General features: G+C 38.2%; 1 protein-coding gene across 2 annotated transcripts in view; it reads left to right on the top strand.

The window, feature by feature from the left end:
- Nucleotides 1–26,376, top strand: part of LOC105257931 — an 81,250-nt gene that overhangs the window by 17,274 nt on the left and 37,600 nt on the right. Inside the window, exons 2-3 of one of the 2 annotated variants that reach the window (XM_011268875.3) lie at nt 19,439–19,739; nt 23,884–24,116. In XM_011268875.3, coding sequence (XP_011267177.1) covers nt 19,439–19,739; nt 23,884–24,116 — 534 coding nt within the window. The remainder of the gene's footprint in view (nt 1–19,438; nt 19,740–23,883; nt 24,117–26,376) is intronic. The other variant, XR_889703.3, reaches the window with a different exon arrangement.

The following is a 26,376-nucleotide window of genomic DNA, read 5'->3' as shown; positions in this document are numbered from 1 at the left end:
GAATTGAATTCCCGGACGGTAACGTAAAAGGCTTAGGATCGCCGCGAGGAAAACGCGCGCGACAAGACTATTAACCGGCCATAAACGCTGCAAGGATGTAATTAAGCGGCGCGCGCAAAGGCACGCGCGTTTTTTCCCGTTTCTTTTTTCACGCGAGCCGATCTGTATTGAAGAGTTGCGCAAAAAGCAGAATGTGTGACCTCATCGCGACTGAACTTGACGAATCCCCTCGCGAAGAAGAAGCGACAACCCATTATTTCTTAATCGCCCCTAGCGATACTGTGATCGCAAATGACTCTCTTCGCTGATCCTCCTGGATAGTAATTAAAATTTCATAAAAATTTCGTTTTATGAGTCGTCTCAAAGAGCTTAATTATTAACACAAATCATTTAACATTTGATTTTTTTATTTAATGTTCGCATTTTATTTTCATAAAAATGTTAAATGATAAAATTATTGAAATATCGAGAGATATTCAGATTATTAAACGAAATATATAATAGATCCTGGACGTCCATGGAGCTAATAAAATTGCAATTATCGCGAGCGTAGGATTCACATTGAATTATCCTCAGAATCCTTATGCGATCTTCACGTGTGACTCGCGGAGAAATAACGACGCATCGCAGATGACGAAGCGGAGGTCTCGATCATTATTGCGCTCAATTAAAATGCAAGCGAGAAATTGTGCGCGTGAAACCCGATACATCTAAACATCGCGCAAAGTCCTACAGATTTAAATTTGCTTGTTACATGACAATCAGACGGACGCTCATCTTCGCGGATGACGTCTTGTTCTTCCCACGCGCTCGTAACGTCCATAAATACGCACTCGAATACGCTCGCGAATGGGTCTCGCGCCCTCGTTATGGAAATGAAATCCTGTGCAAATGTCGCAAGAAGACTACCGCGATAAGCGATAATCGCTTTTCTCTCGATGTGAGAGACGTGGACGAAAAATATATGCGCGCTAATTCAGAGAAGAATGGCATTCTGCGATATTTATCGAGCGACAGTTGCCAAATGAAATGCATTTTTCCCGACAGAGCGTAATGCGGCGTGAAATTAATTTTCTCGTCTTACACATGGTAATGTATCTATCCCTCCGTTCGCGTAAGCCACTTCGCAACAGAATTATTATTAGTGACAACGAACAAAAAAAGTCAACGCACGATATTTCTAATATCTTGCAACGATCTTTACGATATTACCTCATGCTTCACATTTCTTGTAAAGTTGCTCTCATTACCTGTGACCGCTTTTTACATTTTTTTTTGGTCTATTATCGACGTCGTATAGTACGTTGCTCATGTTATTTTCAATAATTACTTATACTAGCTATACAGTAAGCAAATCTATAATGATTATTAAGATGATTTAATGGTAAATGGAAATCACACACAACACAAGCTCGTCGCGATGCGAGCATTCCCTCGCGACGAGAATATCGCTTCGGTAATCATCCAGATTTACGGTGCGGATAAACTCTTGACATCGTCCAGTTTTCGCGTATCTCCGAGCGGAATTTACACGTCATTTTATGCAAATAATAGTTGTCGTAATAATTTTGCGCGAGTCTTTAAGCGTTTGCGTTTCATCTCGGATTTACCCAGTTACATTAAAGTACATATCGTTGATTTATATGATAGATTAGTCATCGTGCAATACTCGGCGACATTCTTCTGTCGTGTAATTTAATTCCAGTCTAAATAGCGAACACTCACCATAAATTGTCATTAATTTCTTTTGTGCAGCCATGTATAAATTCTTATATAATCACATATTTAATCAATAATCAATGAATTATTGTAAACATATGTAGAATCGTCGATTGAATAATGCTATTTTAATTGCATGATGTTAATATTCTTAGGTTCGTTAGAGCAAGCAAAAAATTTATGATAAAATGATCGAGACACACCCAACATGTACAAGGAAGTCATTTGCCATGCATCGTAAGTAAAATATCGACGTGACGAAATAATGATTACATTCAATTAACGATTCGCTAGTATCCTTACACGAACATGACAGGAGAATATGAAAAATCGGCGGAATTCTTACATGACGAAGATTTCAATTGAAGCTGTACGAGAACAGTTACGATAATTTATTATCTTCTTGTGATATATTTTCGTTCACGCGACATATAATTTTGCTCGTCGTTCAAAACACTCATTTTAACATCTTAAAAATCATCGACGACATGCCAACTAAGATTTATTATATCCGCGGTCATTACTGATTCATCGTGTAATTATCATCTACTGATTTGCTTATGAATGGAGAATATTATCGGTACTATGTATAATCATCGTAATGTTCGCTACGATCATTATATAACATGCTAAACGGAGACATGCTAATTAAAATGATTGATCTCTATCTGAATTTAAATGACGCTAACACATTGCTAAAGGATACGCGTAATGATATAATAATGCTAAGATGATGGGCAAGATTTAGCAAGTATTTGCGTTTTTTCAATGTTTTCCCCGATTATCTCAGAAGTCATTAAAAATTTATCTAAAAATAATGAAAACAATAAATATTTGATATATATGATGATTCAAATAATTAATATCCGATATAGATTAAAATATTTTTTATGAAATGAATGTACCAATTTGCATTTTATATATTGAATTTTAAACTTCTCATTACTTAATTAAATATGATTAAACAGTAATTATTCTGTGAATAATATATGTGTGTGTGTGTGTGTGTGTGTGTATTATTTGAAATTATTCTTTAATTAAAAATGACGAGAGATTTATACGAATAGTGAGCGTGATTTTAAACAATATGCAATAATTTTCGCAGAAACAAGTCCAAATGGAATCTTGGTAAAAGCTCACGTGCAAAACGATCCAAATCGAGCCGAGTTTATCATAGACGTGTACGTGCGTACGTGCGTGCGCGCGTTAATGCGCGAGCATGCATTGCTATAACGTTACGTACTTCTCGGAAGAGTATTACCATTCAATTATGTCTAGCACAGCGCAAAATGATCCGCACAGTCGGTGCGCATTTGTATTTTCGTCTCTCTTTCGGCGCGATTATTAGTTATAACGAAACATCTTATTATGCAGAAAAAGTTCATAATAATCTTGATACGAGTAACGCGCGAGGAATGATTAGCCGTATCAAAATATATTCTTTAACCTCGCAGAAAGGTATCACACATACATACATATACGCTGGCAAATGGGAGGGTAACCTTCTGTTTTAACGATCACCGTCTTTCCTCGCATGGCTAAGTTTATACTTATCACAATAAAGGACTATCATTCGCGCGACGATAATAGTATGGTATCTGAGTAAGAGAGGGCAAGGCTATATCAGCGATACCGGTACTACCGAAAAAATGGCCGCCTGCTCGGTGGAGCGACTCGATTGCACGTGCGAGACTACGTGCATAGAAAATAGGAAACCATGTGGTCCAATTTATAGCCGCCAAATGCGCATGGGAATTATAGCGATGCTATAGTTAGGACGTTGTTACGTTAATTATTGCACCGACGTTGTTACGTTAATTATTGCACCGTGTCGGCTTCCTCTCGCAGAAATATGGTTGGCGATCCGCTAATCTCGATCGTCCTCTCTCGCATTTTTTTCGCTGCCATGTAAAGGCTACCACGCCTAACCGGCAATTTCTTGCAAATTTTTGTGACCGTCGCTCTTGACATTAGCATTTTAATTACATGCGATAACTTTGACATTTCAACGGCCATCGCGAGCGAAGACATTTCTTCCTCCCGTTCGATATCCAGATAAATCTCAATCTCGAGATTTATTTCGTATAAGATCACAAACATTGCAAGATTGCATTAGAGACATCATAATCGATACATGCAAATTCAATGGAATGAAACTCGTTGAATGCGATGCATCATTAACATTTTATCTGGTGTCGCGAACCGCGAACATTATACCGAGTTGGTTTTCCCATATTTATAAATGATACAACCTCGACGTCATCGAGGTCACTCATTGGCAACGCGTCAATATGCATACAAAGTAATGATTTTGCAATATTATTAGACGTTTATCTTGCCGCGCGAATTATATTAATGGCATAGAAAGGCGAATTTGTCGGTCTTCATCGATCGTTTCTTATAAGTGATTTGAAGGCGGCAGGAGTTAGTTTCGCCAAGTCATATATGCGTGCATAATTCAATTGCCATTCGCTTACATTTGAAACGCTATATGGAACTACATGGAACGATAAAAATATGTACAAATAAGCGATCGATCATTACAACCACAGAGTGGCACTCGTGTAAAGAGTAGCATTTGAATTTCATTTCGCGCACACTCTGTTCTAATCTTAAGTACACACATTAAGATAGCACTTTCGATTATATTGAATTTGCATAAGTAAAAATTCGTGTTTTCGCGGATACATACTACCAGATAATGACGGGTATTTCGAGTGGTGATTCGTTTACGGTGACATTTATGTCACGAAATAAACCGCGCGGCAAAATTAATGTAGAAAGTTTACAACGATTTTAATCACCTCTTTCATTATTTATCTTACCGGTGTACCTATTATATATATTATCGCGAAATCAACGAGAGGTGCAGCAAAGATAAACTACTGCAATTATGCTGAAAACCGACTGATACGAACAAAGGCTTGATGTATTATACATCAACGGGAAAAAAAAAAGATCGCGGCATCTCAGTTATCGCGGGTCATTCTAAAACGGAATCACGGATGTAGGCTCTATTCGAACCTGTCCAGAAGAGCAACGACCCGCTCGCGGCACAGGCTCCAACGCGGTTTACATTCGCCAGCTAGACACCGGCGTGCGTGAGTCGTCTATCTTCAGTCGTTGCTATTTTGGCGCGAAAGAGACGCGTCTTCTCGGGCGCATACTTGCGACCCCGGGCATTCACGCGCCAATATAATATCGAACGATCTGGCGATATACAAATGCGAATTCTTGACGAGAAAGCTTCTAGAGTCCGAGGGAGAAGGAGAGCCTCGAACGAGCGTTTATGCGTGGGTGGCGAAGCTCGTTGGCATTAAAGCATCGACACAATTTGTCAGTTTGCTAAGATACGAGGCTTTTCGCGGCTAAGCTAATTAGAATTTCACCATCGGCGATCGCCGAGGAACACTGCGCAGATTCTCCGATCGCAGAATCGACGATAAATCGGAGTAATATATGAGGAATTTGTCACACGTCCCCTCCTAATCCGTGAGACGATCGAGAAAGGGTTAAATCCCATTTTAGAAACCGGTCCCCGAGACGCTCGCGCGTCTGGCTTGAACAAGCACACAAGCGCGAACGTTGCGAGGATATTCTGTTTATTTGCCTGGATGGGACTGCGACCGGGAGGAAGTCTCCGAGAGGAAGCGAAGCATGCTGTCATCACACTTACCTTGCAGGAAACAGCTCTTGGGCGAGACGATGATCGAGTCGTGGATATGATACATCTCGTATCGCCTGATACCGGGCGTCCAAGAACGGAACAAATGTTTGCTGGAAGTGTGCTTCCATTAGCGGTGCAGAGCTAATTACCTCCGGCCTCGTTGTCCTTCTCTGCTACTTTTCTCAGAGATGGATCCCACGTGGATCGCTCTAATCACTTTCCAATCTCTTTACGAATGAAGGTTGAGCATGATTGTCGCTCTCAACGGCTTCTCCTGTAACAAAAATTGCATCGTTAATATCATCTTGTCGTAATTGGTCTCACAATTGTATAACATATTCAGCGATATAATGAGTAATGTTGGAAAATAATTATTTTCTGAAAAATTCGATAACTCAAAACACAAAAAATAGTCGTTGAATTGAGCCTTTCAGTTTGCTTTTGTTCGTCAATTAAGGCGCAACGCGAAGATAAGCTGGCATAACAAATTCTCAATATTACTATTCTCGATATTACTTCTTGACTAATGGCGAATAACCAATTAGACTACGTCTGTCGCCCGTCTAGAATGGAGATGTAACCTATGAAACCTTGGTTGAGCATTTTGTCACCGTGACGTTTCAACGAGCGGCGTGACTCTAAAAGCGTCTTTTGTTGCGTCACGGCTTCACGCTCACGATTAGTCACAGAATATCTCCGAGTCGTTGAAAATCACCCGTTTGTATCGGGTTAAGGCCGCTCAATGAGGCCTTGCGTTTCCAAGCGCGACGGTGGCAGCCGGTATTTACACAAAGATGGTGGTCAAGTGGTCCTCTGAATACAACTAGAATCTCGTAGGCAGTCGAATACTTACATAGTACAATAACGCGATACGGGAACCTATCGACCCGAGTGTCAAGTACAAGATATTGAATAGAAACTTGTGTACAATCGAAACACTGCTACTCCTTTCACAATAGTTGCCGCATTTAAATGCGGTCATGGTTAAATTACGGCGCGTGTGATAAAATAAAGTGCGTAAAGGTCAAAGATGACTGGTGTTTCCTGGTCCCCTACGAAGAAAATTGATGTACGCGCGCTTTCTCCGAGCAAGCTTGATGTTCGAGATATTTCGTAACGCTAAACTCTCTAATGCAATAGAAGAAAAAGCAAAGAAAGATACATTCCCAACGCAAAATCTCATTAGTAGTATCGTAAATACACCGCCGAATCGTTATGGATGATTTATCTCGTCGTGACGTAACGTCCTTCGTATCTCTGCCCTCGATTCTGGAAACTTTGCGACTCGCGGTTAATAGAAAATGCCGGACAATCCGTTGTCGCGAAGTTTAAGACTTCGCTTGATGAGGATCACCATGTTTGCGCAAACAACTACAAATCAATCTGAAGAAAGAAAGGAAAGTATCCCGAGATCTCTTTCGACATTTTCATCTAATGGCGAGAAAAATCGAAAAAGGAGAGATATTTGAGATACATGAAGAGGCTCTTGTGTATTAATCGCGAAGATTAGTTTTCGCGGGATATCCCAGTGACATTAATTGCCATAATAGACTCGTAAGTGTCGATTATTGAAGGAAGTGGCAATTAAAAAGTACCTGTGACAATACGTCTTATCACCAGTTAATTATCTTAATTATCATTCTCGCGTCTTCTCTGTCGCGACGCAAACTTTAATACTTTATTAACACCTTGTTGGAGACTCCACGTGTTTCAACTCAACGGCAACCAGGCAATAGATATAAATATAGAAACGATAAGTGTCAAAAATATTCAGCGACACAATAAGGCAACATTTCACGAGGAGAGAAATCATACATATTCCATATTTGTTGTATACTAATGAAGAGAATAAATCAAACGGACCGTTAATAACGTTTTCCCTCTTTCACCGAAAGCGTGTTCAAGCATGATCAGGCGTGACGCGATCGTACAAATAATTTATGCGCCGCATGCACGCGGGTGTATCTGATCTCCCGTTACTTATCCCAGACTTAAAGACATTCTCGAACGAACGTGCGCTATCGCGCAGTTGCAGACTCGCGTACAAGACATGATCAATGCAAATAAAAATAAAAAAATTAAATGCGCCAAGTCGCAATCCTCACCTAAATAACGAATTAAGCGGAGCGAATGATCTGTCAACATTCTTGAAATAACGAGGACCGCGAGGAGAAAAATCATCAAGCGCCATATTTGTTGTATGCTCATGGTGTTATAGTGCCATGTAACAATACCACTTAAACATTAAAGAGCACTGTGCGTCGATAAGTCAAACATAATCGATTATGCAGCAGTCTCCGGGATTTGCACTCGATGTCTACGCGCACGCATCGCCGACATCTGTGCGACAAATGTCAATAAATTACATCTTCCAGAGTCGGCCGAGCGCGTCCGGCTGGTTTAACCGCTAATTCGAAACTGGTTTAGTAACACGAAATGTAAAGCATGTAAAAAACTTACGATTAAAAATGTAATAGCTTAATAACAACCGCCGAGCATCACCGCGAAGGAGGTCACATGATCGATCATGTTGACAGCCGCATTAGAAGAAAGCATGTCGTGAAAAGATCAACCGCTTCCAAGATCAAACTTTCTTCTTCTTCTTCTTCGAGAGAGAGAAAAGCCTTCATTTTTACCGCTTTTTAAGAACGCAATATTAAATTTAAAGCATACTAATATTGACATTAAAACTGAAATGTATTTGATGGAACTCGAACATACATTCAATTATCCAACGCGTTCTTACGCAGCTCGCTAATGACTTACGCATCGCCAGCTGGAAACTGGTCCACAAGTGTAAAAGTCGTCCTGAAGAGGCACAGTCGAAGAGGACATCGCGCAGATAACGGTGCTACGTGTTATCTATGCATCGCTCGACATTGTCTTACAGTTAAAACGACACGCGAACGAGATGTATTATACGCGCGTAGCATCATTTATTTAACAATAGAACGATGCGCGGCCTTACTCTTACCCTGTCATGTCGAAAGAACCTAATGTATATTTATGTTCATCTAACGGTATTTTTGACGAAATCCCTTTCTCTATGCATGTGCCACTGGGATAACATTTTTTAGAAACAGGTTTATTATCCCTTATACTTCGTCTGACAAAATACATTTATTTTATCGCTATTAGATATATAAATATTTATATATTTTATATATTTTTATTATATTTATATATTTTATATATTTTATTATATTTATATATTTTTAAATTAATTAAATTAATTAAATTTATATATTTTTAAATATTTTTATATTTATATTTTTAAACTTATTTTCTATTTTTTAATTTAATATACATACAAGATAAAAACGTAATTAAAAAATGGAAAAGAAATTTACAAATATTTATGTATACTCGTACATGTAATACCAATAAATGTATTTTGTAATACAGTTTGCATCGGCGCAAAGTTTCTCTCTTTTGAATGAAGACGTGAGAATATAATTGGAATATAAGCATAATGTATCGCGATGATAAATTACGATTTATGAATTGCTGCACACCTCGATTCCTCATCGATTATGCTTTCTACCGATACTTAACTCCACAGGAGCCGCGACGCAAGGAAGTTCATAAAAAGCAAGAAACGGCAAAAAAATCTCTAATGATTGCGGAGCTGCTCGAGATCAAATGATAGCATCGATGATGATGAGCGGCACGATTAACTCTCGCTAATTGCTTGTTCCTCCGCGATAGGGGGTGTCCGTAAATTATGTACCTAGTAACTCGGACATATGCAGTAACGAAGGAAAATGGTGCGCGAGTCTCCTATGCGGCGTCGTGCAATTACACCGGGCGTTTTTTAATTCGCAACGCGGATGCGTTCTGCGTATAATCACAAGTCCTAGGCATGACATCGCCATAAAATATCTCGAGTGCAAACGGCACAAGAATTGCAGTTGTGTGAGTCACCGCCGCTCTCTAATTTCCTTAATATCGCGGCTGACTCTTTTTGAAGAACGTATTATTCCTATATTACACGTTGCTTTCTGGAGAACCGCTCTACGACTAATGTTCTGGACTTTCCGCATATTTTTCGACCGCGTAGATCGAGTCGCAAATAAGTCTGCGTAATTCGCTCACCGTCGTTTTAATTGCGCGATCTAGGAACGCGCGAGTGCGACAAGGTGATCCGTTCTATGCGAGACACACCGAGCCCAATATTAATATTCATCCGATGACGCGGAGCGCAAGCGCGCCGACAATGCCGTGTCGAGACGCATTGCGCAAAATTATTATAACAGATCTGATTACCGTCGCGACAGCCTGACACGCACACAGTGCGGGTTAAATGAAGATTCTCTGGGCGATCATTTTCATGCAGGTCAACTATTTTTATCTCACCGCGACACTGCCCAACCGTTGTTTCCACGTCTCTTTCTCTCTCTTTCTTTTACGTTTCTCCCTCGTGTACTGTCTGCTTCTACACGCGAGATCGAATCCGCATATTTTGGAGCCCGAAATAAGGTGATTAAATAGAAGCCCCGTTTTCTGGCGCGAAACTGAAACCTTGACAGTCCGCCACTTGATGTTTAACATATATAATATTTGATTTTTTTTCTTATACGGTACTTCACGCAAAATGTGATTCTGTAAAGACAACCGTTATATTGTTGCTAATAACTCATGGGTTGATCCATCGTTTCAGGTAATAACGATGATTTTGTTGAACCCATTACTGGCTAATTAGCATAGCAGGTAACGGGTCTACCAAGAGGGTGGATTTTACTTGGAAGATGAAACCGTGCCCAAGGCGAGTCGTTAGCGTGCACGGTTTGTGACCCGCGAAGAACAGTTTTTAGAGCTGACCGAATGTAGTTTCTCGCCGGATACGTTTTCTAATATTGCGTCAAAAATATACTTAAATATATCTTAAAAATATATTTTAAATTCGCGGTTTAGCTGGCTAAAATTAATAATTGATTTGATATTTTAAGAGGCTAAAGGAGCTTTGCGCAATGTGAAATTCATGAATCTCAAAATGTATTAGATTTATTAACTTTTTGATACAGCTAATCCGTGCAGTTCCTCCTTATAAGAAAACGTGACATGCAAATCGTTATAAAATATATGAATACATTATGAATGCATTCGCAATTAATTATCGACAGTCACCGTTCAAAATGTGTCTGAAATGTGATGATTGCACACCATTGACATACACTGCACGGTTCATTTACTTCGCATCGATGTGATGACGATCTAAATCCATTTGATCGAACAGTTGTCGAGGTTTATCTATCGGAAGTCGTATTCTATTTAATATGACGCGCATAAATGATTGCTCTAACTTTCGTCTTATAGGAAACTTATATGAAAACTTTTTTTTGTGTGCAACAAAGATTGCACATTTAATGAATATACTTTGATATTTTTGTGCATTTAAATCATCAGATATCTAACAATAAAGGTTGATTATGTTTGCAGGAAGCTTTCTATAAACAACATTTGCCTTACGCAGCTTTTACAATTTAGTAAGAATAAACATGTCGCGGTCAAAGATGGAGATGATAAATGAATTATGTCGGTATGATGGATGACTTTATAAGCGCTCTAGGATAGAAACACTATCTCCGAATTCGCTTAACACTCGCTTAATCTTTCAGCGTTGAGTGCGGTTTTTCTTGCCGGACTTATCGTTTGACGCGTGCAACAAGGGTACAAAAGATTTATCGTTCTTAACGGGGCTGAGTGAATGCGAATAAATAAATTTCCTGACGTTTGTTTACCCTCAAGACTTTCTAAGGAGTGTCTAACGCCGCGTTCTCCTAGGCGTGAATGCAAGATGATGTCATACAGGCGTTGCACCTTCTCCCCGTTTAGTAGCCAACAACTATGCTGTACGTTAAGCAATTCTTCTGGATGATCGCTTGCGATTTAATTTCATTTCGCTCTTCGCAAATAAAATTTGTCGGATTATTCACAGATGAGCTTATCAAAGACCGCTCGAATCATTTTATAACCGCTTATTATTCCGAAAGAGAGTCGCGCGCGAAGAAAATGCCATATATATTATACAAAAAAATTAAAAAAATCTTGTCCAAGAAAAGACGATAAAAGAAAAACATGATAAAAAGATTCCTTGGAAAAAGAAAAATAAGTCGCTTGGAATTTTGGATCGAGATTTATCACGGTTGAAGATGTACGAGTGGACTTTGCCGGTCGGAGAATGTTGGCCGCAGACAACATAGCATAATGCCTTTTCAGCATACGACCTACGACCTATGTCGCATAAGTTTCGAATAACTCGAGGGCTAACATTTTTCAAAAAATTTCTAAGGATCTTTGTGCAGACGCAAGATCTTTATATTTCAAGTTTCTCTCAGTACGTTGCCCGTTCAGTCGAGTCACCAAATCAAAACGAGCACGTGACAGTCCGAATTACTCATTGACTTGACTGACGTTCACGTCGTTTTATTCGCCGTAAATCGATTAACCGTCGTTGAAACGCCGCTGGAGACAGCCGGGCACCACGAACAAGAATCATTGAGTGAATCATTGAAAGTGGCTCGGTTTCACTGGTCACGTACTCGTAAGTCGTTCCGCGGTCTGGCATGTGGACCACCCATGAAAGAGCGACCGGCAGGGATGGCTTGGGAAGAATCTGGTCGTGTTGATTCATCGCTTCTAAAATGTCAGTGCCAATATATACACGAGCAAACAATAGTGCTGTAATCGATCGCGCAAACGGCCGTCTGAAAATCTTCACAGGAACACCCAAGGAACAGCCTTCCTTGGCTCTAAATAAGCGGTAAACACCTCATAAAATCGGTCGATGAAACATTGCCTCTTTCTAGCGAGAACCGAAGCTGCTCACCCCATATGCCGTGTTGTTTTACTCGGTAGACACGTTGTCTGAATCGTAAAAGAGAACCGAGTGACAAGCGTATCCGACAGATTTCCCTTGGATATCATGTGTCGCTGTTTACCCCTTTTCACATGGCCGGAACATATGTATACCCACTCACTGTTTCGGATTTTTTTACTCGATATCGATTTTTATTCAAGATTTTTATTAGCTTAATTAAAATCGTCGATAAATTTAAAGTTGAAATTTTTCTCAGTAGAAGAGTATCGAGTTAATTAATTGAATCCGTATCTTGTTTAGCTTTGTAATTTATATGAATCGTATATACGTTACGAAATAAAAGAGTGATATTAGTTAAACAGGAATGCGACTAATGTGGCCATCATGTTACATTAATAGGAAACCTGTTATGAATTTGGCAGCTCTCCCGAAATCTTTGGATTTCTCGGATAAAATAAACCTTGCATATATTCATACACACACACACACACACACACACACACACACACACACACATACACACGACGCGTCACTCAACTGGACGTATAGTTTGAAGGAAAACATGAGGATGTTTTATTAATGCATACGAGGCATTCTTTGCACGCGTCATTTTTATGTATTATCCCTAGAATCAGGTTGCATGTTATCGTCCTGATAAGCCAATATCGGATAAATTAATCGATCGAATTCATTCTCGTACAAATTTTAATCTAAACAAGCGAGATATCAGATTTATTCTACAGCAACGATCGTAAATAAATCACAACAAACATTTCGATATGATCAGGGTTCAAAAATGTCAAGCCGCGCGAAATATTTCTCGCCATCATCGAATAATTTTAGCTTAAAGTTCATTTTAGACGTATTTATCGACTGCCATTTAATGATACTTTCACAGCAAAATAAATAATAATTATATAATGATTAATATAATGATTTATTCCGCGATTAAAATTTGTGCATTGCTGGCAAAACAAGTGGCTTAAGCAGCAGTAATATATTTTTCACAAGGTGACAATCGCATCAAAGAATTTTCAATGAGATTCTTACGACATAATGACGACGTTATTTATAAAACGCTTCAGTCAGAACTTTATTTCACAATGTTTTGACTGCGAGACGTGTCGACGTCTCTCACGAGACGGATAGCACTCTTTCGAATACTTTCATCTTGAGAATTTCGTTTGGACCGTTGCCAATTTCTGCGATAGAAAGAACTTTATTTTCGGTGTGCAGCGCGACCTCGATAAAAATATTCTTAAAGCTTCGAAGCAAGACCAGCTCTCGTACTTGGGTCGAACCAACTGAAATAATCTCGGTATTCGATCGTTCCCAGCATCGAATTAAATGCCATCGAATTGGATTTACTTAGTATAAATAAAGCGATTTCAATGCAATCGCATAAATATCGTTTGATGGAGAAAGCGGTCAGAGCGCTAATAAATCGTTTAGCTTGAAAAGGCCAAGAAATTATTGCTTGAACGGACTTTTAAGCAAATACCGATGCAATAAATGCACGGGCAATTAATATGTCTCACGTGAAAGGCAAAATACTAATTACGGAAGCAGATATTATCGGCTTCGTTCATTTTTTATTTTTTTTCCTCTTTTTATTGCATCATAAAAATAAGCACAAGCCGTAATCTCTCTCCTCTGCATTGTAAAAGTGACGATATTATGAGTATCTGTGATGTTTATGAATGTGAAAGATGTCATCGTTATTTATTCTATTATAAGATATCGAAATTTTAACATCGCGATATAATAATTATATCGATACCAATTTTAGTTATTTAAATATTCAAGACATACATTCAGCATTTGTTTTACAAATGTTATTTAAAAATATCATTCAATTATTCGCAATTAAAATTTCTCTCTCTATTTTTCAAATTGATTTATAATTGATTACTATGCTTTAACGAATCTATACGTTTTATACATTTATACAATCTATAGATTTAATTAACTCATTTATCAAGATATTTATAATCTAACAATTCTCAATTTTTATTAAAGAATAATGTCTGAATAATATAAAAGATCGCAGTCCTTAAATATAATATAATCGTATAAATATCGATAAGAAATATCTACGATAAGTCATTGTATTCTCGACAAGTTGAGTAATCGATTAAACCGATGGGCGCACAGTCATTCTTATAAATAGCATTAATCCATTGCGATGGGGATCATGATTCGTCTATGGCCGTCCATGTCTAATGTCACCGACTCGCGGTAGCAGACAGCCTGGCAGCAGCTCGATTCCTTTCTCGGAACGATCGAGACTGCATTTTGTATGGCGATCACATAACATTGGCGTGCCATGACTCCTATAGGACACTTTGTTCTGCATTTTTGTTACGTTCAAGAGTAGTAGCACGGAAACAATAGAATTGGTCGACGTTATCGCAATTATAATGTATCTGCTATAAAAGATATTAAAATTTTGTTTTAACTCCACGATATGTCATAATATTGGAATATCATCGAGTTTAATTATATAAAGATATTTAAAAGTAATTGATGACATTTTAAATTCATATGCATCAGCATTTTTTTTATCTTCACATATAAATGAAGTTGGTAAAAAATATAATTTAATCGCAGTTCAAATTTTCTTGTCGCACATTTGAATTATAACTCTAATGCAGAAAGAAGATGGGACACTTTGTCAATACAAACGGGACGAAATATCTGCCGGACGAACCCATAATATGTCAATGTAACCGCCCTTTAGCTCGATGGGTGGTCGGTTTATCATTTGCTTTGTTTATTTATTTATTTAGCGCGGAGATTGGCTATCTAAAATATGATCGATATGCCTCAAGTCTCACTGTATTGTCTTCCAGCGCCCTATCTGATGCACGAATATTAATTCAATCGGATATACACGCCGTGGGCACGTTACACTCTCTTGGAAGCACACTAGAAAAAGAAAAAGAAGCACGAGAGCGCTGGAAACTCGTTCATCGGCGGCTATGCAACATTGTATAATTATCGCCACAAGGCTAAACTATAAGATAAATGATTCTATTAACGTATAATAATGTAATATAATAATTGTAATATAATAATTATAATATAATATAATAATTATAAAATAATAATTCTATGCACGTATAATAATATTTGAAGTGAAATTGTTCTGCATTACATTACAAGCGATTACGAAAATTCACACAAAACGCAATTATTTATAACTACCTCGCGCTTACAAACTCTCTGACTTTTCTCCCCAAAATCTTGACGTGTACTGATTTATCGCATCGATCGCGAAGCGCGGGCGAAAATTATGTAAATCCGAAGATACGGAGCGAGGCAAACTCTAAACCGCGTCTCCGTGAGGGAAATTATCGCGATGTCGCGGATCACCATAAGATTTTTGGGTGGTCCACGTCGTGGGCGAGAGAACCCTTACATTTAATAACAGGAGGTGCACGGAATTATGCGCTAATACTTGTTAATATTCGACGTGCAGCCGCGAGCTACGTTTTTCAGGGCGCCCCTTGAGAGAACCGCCTTCTCTCGCTTACACCCTCTCTCCTTGGGCTTCATCGTTTTTACACTTCTAGACATTCCTTGCTCGGTCTAATTTCTAACCACATTCGTCGTACGTGAACCGGCTGGAAATACCAGCGTTCCGTTCGGTCGGTTTTTCTTTTTCCTTTTTTGCCGCCAGTATTTAACAGCTTCGATGCAAGAGGTGAACCCGCTTTACCACGGTCGAAAACTTTATATATACTACATATGTTATCTAATTATCTTTGCAATTGTGCTCAGCCGGCACTCAATTAACACGTAATGAATAATGCGAGAGATAGCGAATTATGTGAATTTACCGGTCCTTTCGCCTTTTTCTCGATATATGCACGCGAAATATGATGTTATCGCGTTTGCGTGCGTAGGCGCTTTTTCTCTTTCTAGCATATTTTCTATCGCTCTATCGTATAAAAATTCCGGATAAATTATTTACTAGTGGTATCTAGAAGATATAACGTAAATATAATCGCACGACCAGTCACTTTTTATGGACATACTTGACTTTGCGAGCGATGCTACCGCATTACTTGATATACGACCGCGTGAAAATTTTTACAACATATTGGTGTATGTGTATTCCACCGCGAGTAGCTTCGTAAAATTACGTAGAGTGTCGAAAGCGTCGTCGATAAAACGCTAACTCGTAAAATATGTTGAATATTTTTATATTTAAATTTTTCACAACGTACATTAAAACGTGTCGATCTCTTTCACTCTGGAATATCGCATCATCCGCGTAAACATGATGAGATTCACGTCAAATCTCACATCATGTTTTTATTTCAATAAGAGCAACATCGTACGATTATGTCTGCGAATAAGCTTCTTTTTTATATCTCGCTCCACGCATGAAAAAATTTTATATATATATATCTTCTCAAGAATTATATTTTACTAATAATATAGAAACAAATATAACATAAAAATTCGAAAAGTGATGAAATTATTCAATATTCCGAGAACGAGATAATCGGAGAAGCATCATTAATTAAGAAGATATTAAGGTTTCGGGGGCAACAAAGCGTGAAACATTGATTGCACAAAATTCAATTATCAGTCGCGTAAGTAGAACAATTACTCGTCGATACGACGCGGAGAGAAAAAGAAATGGAGAAAAATTTTCCTACGTTATCACACACAGAGTCATATGTGGTCTAGTTTACAATAGGCGAATGACATTGGTTATCAGTTACGTCGTTGCGAGCAAGATCCTTGAGCACGAGTTTGTCTGAAAATAGAATAAACTAAAAAACGGTGCCGATGACCCCAGATTTTTATCGTGAATTTTCACAACCTCGTTAAGTCGCGGACATGCAGCACGCGGACAGACGAATTCTCTCGGCGGCAATCAAACGTCGGCGACCCTTGATCCCCCCGGGTCGCTCGTAAAATCCAGGCACTCGATTCCGAGAATCATTGACGGTGATAGTATACGCTCTGTACGTATAACAAGTGCCTAACGTCCTGCCAAGGTTATCTTTATCGTACCATAAATGCGATTCGTGTACTTTAATGCAGAGTAACGGTCGTTACCAACGATCGCGATTCTTCGCTCTTGCGAATTGATGCTTTCACGGGTACATCTGCAATTGCGCGCGATTCAATATATATTAATTAGATAAATTTATTTAGATTTATTAGATAAATAAACAAAATACTTAAAATATAGTGGTACTATAAATATAGTGGTACTATATAAATATTAAGGAAATATAGAAAGCGATGAGGATGATGAATATTGATGTATTGAAAGATTTATAAATTAAAAATTTGATTTTTGCACGTAGATGGTACCGGTTATATCTAAAGAGATTCGAAGGAGACTGGACTCATTTTTAAATCGGGCTGACTCTTCATCCTTATTCCTTTGGATCGTTAACGATAGCGTACACATCGGGATATATACCGCTGATATATTTTAATTTATCGACGATTTAATCCGCTTTATGCGAGCGAAGATCAAAGTGTCTCACGGATATATTTTATGGTAAATCGAGTTCCGAGACTTTTTTTCTTTCCTCATCGAAGCTTCTTATTCTGATCTCGCATAAAAGGCGGATTAAAATAAGCCGCCAACAAGCTTTCACGTTGCTCTCGTTGTCAGATTTTCAAATAATTAAAACACACAGGGTAAACATTTTTTCATGTACTGCAACTTATCATTTTGAAAGAAAATATTAATTAACATTGATTACAACAAGCATTAATTGCAATCTCCAATTTTAAAGAATTATTGATCTCGTATAATATAATGCATATGCATAGTATAATAAATATGTGGACCATTTCACATATCGATTTTCAATGCCATAGTGCACATATGTACCAAAAATTTCAAAACAATCGATCTTTCGTCAATTGTTAAAGCCACATGTTGCACAACGTGTGCAAAGATTCAGAAAAAAAGGAGCTTTTGTAAAATCCTGCATCACATGTGAGTTCAATAACTCAAGGGCAAGATGCAAGGAGCTCTCGTCGCTCGCAGAAACTATTCCTCATTAGAGAAACAAATCCTTGTACAAGTCGACATCTCAATCAATGGTAGAGGAGCGGCCCGATCGAAACGCGATAAACACGATAAATGTTTGCGCAACATTCGATTCATCGCTCTGGCCGAGTAATAGGCTTTACTAGCTACTCATTCAAGAGAGAGAGATTGATTAATTCATTGCCGTTCAGATTTCATTTCGCAATTCCTACATTCTTTAATGTTCTTATTATGTAATTCCCGAAAAGTTGTAAAGAACGATTGCTCGTAAAATGCTAAATAAGATGGCATTCAATATTTTCTTCTTTATAATAACAAACTTAAAATTTTTTCGCGGCTCTAAACTACAATATAAATGACTTTTCTCTTCTCTCTTTCTCTTTTGATATAATGATAAATTTTGAAGACGGAATATTTATAATTTTTTTTCAACATATGTGCAATTTTATGTTTAATAAATATATGCAAGTCCGGATTCGTTTTTAATTCGTTGTTAATTCTTTCTTACATTTCTATCATTGTCACGTCCACAGATAGTAGTACGCATAAGTGTACGTATCCGTGTATTTGTCAATAAATGCACGTAGAATTGAAAGCACGAGACAATCCCGAAGAAAGTCTACCTAGATTCAGCTCAGGCAGTCGCGAAGATTGTTTCTACTAAGCGGCTCGACATCAAAGACTCCAGATGTTGCAGACGACGATTAAGTAGGTCCCTGCTCTCTTTGAACTCGCGGATCGACCATCACGAGAGGAAGAGGAACAGGAAAGATGCATTCGGCGCAAAAAGAGAGAAATGCAAATTCGCCTGTTAAACTTATCGCGAAGAAAAAAATCTACCGAGGATTCACGGTCACGTTAATCACTTACGATCAAAGGAAATCGTCTCGAGAATAAGTGCGACTGCAAATAGTGTTACATATTTTCTCGTCGATCACGCATTTTGCTCCAGTTTTCTTTTAATTATTACATATGAGAACGAGAATGTAACAAATGAAAAAATTAAAATTGCAAAGAGTTAACATGTTATGTTTTTCGTTTTTATTTTTCTTTCACGAATTGAAAGATTAATTGTAATTGTCTCATATGTCTTTATTATATTCGTTCATTTCTCATATGTTTATATCGTATGCGAATAATATACAATATTGCAAATTATGTTATTCAATTCCTCAATTTTTCCGATATATTACTTGCGCAGGATTATACGGACGACGAAAACGGCGACGAGGACGAGACTACCCTCGCCACGTCGACGACCACCACGACCACGACCACGACGACCACGACGACTACGACGCCGAAACCGTCGATCAATCAACGCTACGATTACAGGGACCAGAGAGCCTACGAAAGCGGCACCGGGGCACAGTACAACGAATACCAAGCAAAAAACGACTATCCACCGATGTCTGCACACAGCATACATAAGTGGCAGTCGCTAGGCACTCGCGAGAGTGTCAAACAAACCAGGGGTAACATGCAGCAACACACCAAAAATGGTAAGAGCGAGCGCACTTCAGTCGTCGAGTGCGAATCAAATTTTTTCTTTCGTAATAGTATCTTCATTGATAAATGAAAGGCGCGGGCGATCGGGACGCGTATCAAGAGAGCAGTTTGTAAGCGATCGCGATTCGCGTCGTGATCGGTTTATGCAAATGCGCGCGTAACGTCGTTTTGCATTTTCACCATCATGTTTTCATCTGACTCAATTAATTTTAACAACCCACCGAAGATACCGCGAATAGTTATTAATCGATATTAAAAACCACGCTGGTGGTCCGTTCTTGGTGGCAATGTTCGATCAACGTAATAACACAGCTATATTTCTCGAATGTCAGGAATACCACGGTAATTGTCCATGTACTTTTCATCGCGCACGCACATACGCAAATGTTTGCGCAAAAATTCACAAGTCGCACTTATCCGCCCATCTAATGCCTTGCGCGAAATTGCCTCGCAGATGCATGCGGATGTTTGTGTTTGCAATCAGGATGGACACGATGTAACAGTATATCTCTTTCAATTATGAAATTGAAATCGCGCATAAATCAATCGCGATCATGAGCGAATAATATATGCATGTCTGATTCGGTGCGAAAAATCGTGTACCTTGAGATCCACAATGTTACATTGTAATCGCAACGTAATGTACCGTACGCAACTTGACTGTTTAGTTAGTGTAATGGACGTTTTTATAATTACCTGCCACACGCAACACGCAATATAAATTTGCCCGTGCTATATTACTCCGATTGCGATATGACTCCCAGCACACGCCTGTATTTATCGAGGTATCGCACCTTCTCCATCGCTGCAATTGTGCAATCGCCATTCATATCTGTATTCGACAGAATAAGAGAAAGAGAGAGGAGGATGCTGCTTTTCTCATGGTTGCTTTTAAGTAGACATCAAAATCTGTATCAAAATATGATATTTTTATATTATTTGTGAAGAGAATATATTTTCATATTTCTACATATTTCGCAGTTCTGTATTGACATTTTCGTTTGTCTAGTTTCATTTCTTTATTAATACACATTCTATAATTATTATATTCAAAATCTCTTGAAATCTTTTTCATCCTCGCAAATAATTTTCATTATTAATTACATTCGATATGACACGATTGCTTCTTCCTGCATGATTCTTCTAATATTGAATCGCGAGATAACGCTCTCGATGGCATAATATTGGGAATTCTATGAGACGCAAAAAAAACAAACAAAAATTTGTAGATTATTAATATGTAAATTAATAATGATTGCATGTGTGAGTGCGTACACATTTTGATTCATATCTCCATCGAAAATCGATTTATTATCATCGAAAATCTCTTTCCTCTTTTTCAAATTATGTTCCGTGCATATTCTCTAAATTTTTTATCTAAATTTTAGTGAAAATAATTTTTTTAATTCTCAAAAAAGTTTTTAATTATCTTATGCTTTTAACAAAGAGAGAATTATGCTTGTAAACAATGCGCGTGATAAGCAAATGTAAAAAATAAAGCTTTTTCGTGGAAAGTATTCGCGTAATGTGTCATGGATAATATCACATTCCGTTAACTCGTATAATCCTGCATATTTTCAGCGTGATTTATTCATTGAATATGCTACTACATCCTGACTACAGAATCATCAGATACCGTTGATCAAATACTTTCATGCTGAGTCAGAGACAAGGTTGCACGAGATATCATGACTTGTCTTGATATTGTCTTCAATTTTGTCTCGAATTATGTTTTGGCAAATTAAACGAATGACATGAATAATAATAATTATCTTAAGATATGTTACGAATATATAAAGATTATGTTAAATATTATTTTTTAGCAATTGTTCAGTATTAGATAAAAATTGTTAATAAAATCAAGACAAGATTTTTTTATTATAAAGATTCACTCAAGACTAAAATACGAGATTTATAAATTTTCCAGAATTTTCAATACCAGTATAATATTTTTGCGAATTGTCGATATTGTCTTGCCTCGAGTCTTGTGCAATTCTAGTCAGAGAAAAAGAAAAAAGAAAAAGACGACATGAGTTTGTACGTACAAAACTACTGTAAATCAGCCGAAAAATAAAAGAATAAATTATCGATGTGTATGTGAATCTGATAAATTATTTTGTAAAAATTGCGTCAAGACGAACTGAAATAATTTGTTCTAATTTGTTCTATTAAAAACAACATCTAAGAACAAAATGCGCCAACATCATCGATAATCGAATTTTTCAAGTTTTCCTTCCTCTATTGATAAATATACGTGGGAGTAACAAAATTTATACATATAGTGTACATACATGTCACATGATATTCTTTCTCTTATTGAAAAACTTATAAAATAGTGAAAGCGACCGAATCTAATCCTTTCCTCTCATAATATATTCCGGAGTTTGAATACAGAATGCGCACATACTTCAGAATTTCCGATGCTCGTGCCTCTATTGTGAAGACGCCGATATAATCTCGTGTCAGCCCCGAGAGTAACGCCTACGTCGGGAATTAGCATAGGGAGATCGCCCCTCGAGATTAGATCGGCGTGAACAAAATTCCGCGATTTATGTATATTTCAGTCTCTCTCAAAATAATTTAGGACTCGAATGCGGATACGATGTTGAAAATCGTTTTTCAAATCGGCAAAAACTTCATAATTTATCTATCGAGAATTATATTAATTATAACAAGCATTTTTTTTCTATTTATATTCTAATGTTTGTAACAAAAACGCCAATGATTCTCGCACATACGGATCGCGATATATTATACCGTAACCTTCCACGCGCGGCCAATTCAACGACGATCAATAAATTAATCGGCGGCTCGACGCGACAAACGACACTTTGATGAGGGGTAATTTGCCGCCGTGCATAAACTGTTGGAATTCGCTACATCGCAATAATTTTCGATTAAAAACGACATGGCACCTCGATGCGGTATTCATGAAACGCGCAGTCTGCGAACTTGAACCGATTAACATCGTTAATCAACGCATAATGGTTGAGAGTTGCGTTTAATCATAAGGGCAATCGTAAATTCGCAATTTAGAGAATGTCATATTAATTTGGAAATATGAACGATTCGGTTTATCTCAGCTTCTTCATTCGAGATAATCCCGATCGCAAAAAATGGAAAATGTTAAATGACACAACAAACGTGCTTTCTCTTCGATGATCACAGAGCAGCCGATCTCGTGACTCGCGATCATCACGTGATGGATCGCCATTCGCTTCCTCAAATGGCTTGTACTGTCTTTAAATTTCTTTCCATACCACACTGACATTTCCCCGCTGTTATTATTTGTACTAGAATTTCCCGATTTCCCGTACAATGCGGTTTCTCTGCGCGCTCAAACGAATAATGCGGAGTGACAGCGTCGCCGTAATTATCGATGATACGCGAAACGCGTGTAGAAAGCGATTAGTTATGTCCGCGTTGAATCAATAGAAAGCTCTCGTGACTTATGTCACTTAAATGTTGAATATATCTGAGCTCGCGAAGCAAACTATCCGCCGTGATCTTTCGGTCCCGCCTGATATCTCGATCTTGATCATAGTCACATGCTTGTCTCTCTTTTTCCTATCTCTCTCTCTTTCTCTCTTTCTCCGTACGTTACTGGTAACTGAACGTGTCGGATAAATTTGATGAATAAATAACGAAGATTTACCGCGAGACAGACTCCTCTTTTAATCTGACCTATTTGCTCCCGTCTCTTCTCGTTTTGTCACGAACGTTTACTACGATGCAACAGTAATTAATGAGTTATGAACCGTGGTAATATCGGCTTTTTACAGCATGCAGAATGTTTCTTTAATGTTAGTTAAAAGATCTATGAAAAGCAATAATATTTAACCTTGTGAATTGAAAAGCTTGAAGTTTTTAAAATCCTAAGATTGACGAAAGAGTTGCGCAGGAATAAAAGAATCGCGACAAGAGAAACGCATTATAAATCACATGTCGTCGTCGCGAACGGGTGTACATATCACGACTTTCTAAAATAAACGTAATTGTGTTATGCGCAAGCCGGGAACGAGGCTATAGCATGTACTTTTCGTTCTTATTCGACTTGGAGAAATTAGACACGTCCGCTACTCTTCCAATGATTGCATTAACAAGAGATTAACTTCACCAATCCAATGTTTGCCCTAGAAGCCGAAGTGCGAAAGGCCATTCACTACGCGCACCAAGTTCACAAGGAAGCCAGCTGTCAGTGGCCACGCGCCCGAGTCATTCCAGTACGTGACGTTTATCCGAACCCATCAACCACCTACATTCCACACTGCGCTATATTGCACAGGTGCTCGGACGACACCGGATGCTGTAACTCGGAAGCGTACACCTGCATGCCAATCAAATCTCATCGCGTCGAGCTATTCTTCTACGTAAGCATATCTTTTCTCTCGTTTTATTACATTCATTGTTTTTTTTATAAATCAAAGAATTAGGCTCTATATATATTAAACAACACGATAAGAAACTAGCAAATAAGAGCCACCGTGGATGGTAGTGCGTAAAATTTTTCTTAAATTATTCGCGAAAATTCAAAAGTGCACAAGGCATATACATATATTTTACTTGGTGCATTTACCAAGATATAGATTCTCATTTTTGAATTCTATATAAACCCCTCTTTATCCCCCTGTAGAGACAGGGGTAAATTAAATATGTATATGTATATGCCTTGTGCACTTTTGAATTTTCGCGAATAATTTAAGAAAAATTTTACGCATTATCATTCGCGGTGGCTCTTATTTGCTAGTTTCTTATCGTGTTGTTTTTTTTTATATTTTTGCGATTTTTATATACAGCCAAATTCAATGAAATAAAATTAAATCAAAATTGTCTCCCGAGTTATCTCCCGATTGATATATCTTATAAACATATTAATTTATATAATAATTTATAGAAAAATAGAGAAAGCAGAATTAATAATTCCATAAATATTATCGAAAAATAGGTATAAATTTATGCGGGACATTTTTTCTCCACCCCTTTCGATCGCGCGATTCAACGTGCCTCATAGAAGTACGCGAATCCGTATAATAAGTATTAACTGCCGCGACGCATAATTTGTCGGGATACGTATTAAGCGAATTAACGGCACGGCCCGGATCGATTGGACGATAAACGCTCTCGTAAATGCCGGCTCGCTGCATGTCGGATAAATCTCGCCGGGAGAAAGAGGCGTTCTCGCGCGCGCGATGCGCCGGACACAACGAGAGATGGATGCACCGACGTAAAGAGAAAGACTTTATCCGCGCGCACGCCGGATGAAAGTATCATTAATCGTTTAAACCGTATTGCGAACGATTTATTAGCGGCATATCACAGGAGGAGCCAACGATATGCGAGCATGATTTACGAACTCGCGTCGCGATATCGAGCTGCAAATCGTACATGAACTCTTTCTCGATTCTGGCGTCAGATAGGTAAACGTTGTACGATTTCTTTACTACACGCGATCGTTGCATCGTAATAAAAAATGATCATTTTTTTTAACGAAAATGACAGCGTGCTATCTCGTGGAATTAAAAGCCCGCATATCCTGTTTATCTACGAAATAATCATTAAAATAGGATGTATTAGTGTCAGGGAAAATAAGTTAACATGAAACATCTCGACGTTTATTGGCTAATTGAATTATTTTTGTCTTTATCTAGCCATATTAAATAAGCAATAAGAACTCATGAATTTTGTATCGCAAAGTAATAAAAGATTTTATATGCTTGATAATCGCTAACGATTTTCATAATAATATACCCTTATAAATATTAAATATATAAAATCGTAATTTATAAAATATTATTCAGATCGATTATCACTAAAAGAAACAAATCTCACTTTAGTTATAGAAAGTATAATATTTTCCTTTCCTACGACATTTTTTATCTTTCGCATCATCATCATTGAGACGTAATCAAGATGGACAAATGCAATTGTAGCGTGCGTGTGTGTCAACATACGTCGATTTTTGAACGTAGGCCGCGTTGTCAAGAATGCCGCGTTGCGGTAATTTGACACATGACACGCGCCATCGTCGTGGTCGGTGGTCCATTGCGTCTCTCTTTAACAGGGCAACTGTACTTACACGCACCGCGCGTATGCCACGCGATGGAAAATTATTCTCGGAAAATTATAAGTCGTTACGTTATGCGTGACTCGTCGTCGCCGATACACGACGTTAATGCCTGCTCACAATCAACGCGCGTTCTACGTTAATAACGACCTCAGGCGATCGCACGATGGGCGAGCAAAAAGTTTATAAGAGCGAGAATCGTTATTATTTTTCCTTTTTTTATTCGAATTTCCACATTCGGATTCGTATTCCCCGTAATTCGACGGAACAAAATATCTTCGGGAGAAATTTTTTTCACTTTTCGTTGAGATTGAAAAGTACGCAAGAGGGGCCAAGTGCCGACAAAGGGTGCAGTCTCGGCCTTAAACCTTCATTTAACGAACCGGTAGTCGTGATTGTGCAACCGATCGCGTTTACGGGTTAAGGATTAAGACCACCGTGGCTTCTCTCGCAACCCGATATTTTGCTACATCGTTTCATCGCGCGATTATGGTGGGCCCCGCGATCGACTTCCATCTCGCCATCATTCTTGGAAAGTCGGCATGACTTAACCCAATTTCAGTCGT

Source organism: Camponotus floridanus, unplaced genomic scaffold (genome assembly GCF_003227725.1).
Source record: "Camponotus floridanus strain SB8 unplaced genomic scaffold, Cflo_v7.5 scaffold33, whole genome shotgun sequence".
Taxonomy (NCBI): Eukaryota; Metazoa; Arthropoda; class Insecta; order Hymenoptera; family Formicidae; genus Camponotus; species Camponotus floridanus.
The sequence above is the reverse complement of the archived record's forward strand: the minus strand, read 5'-3'. Positions and strand labels throughout refer to the sequence as shown.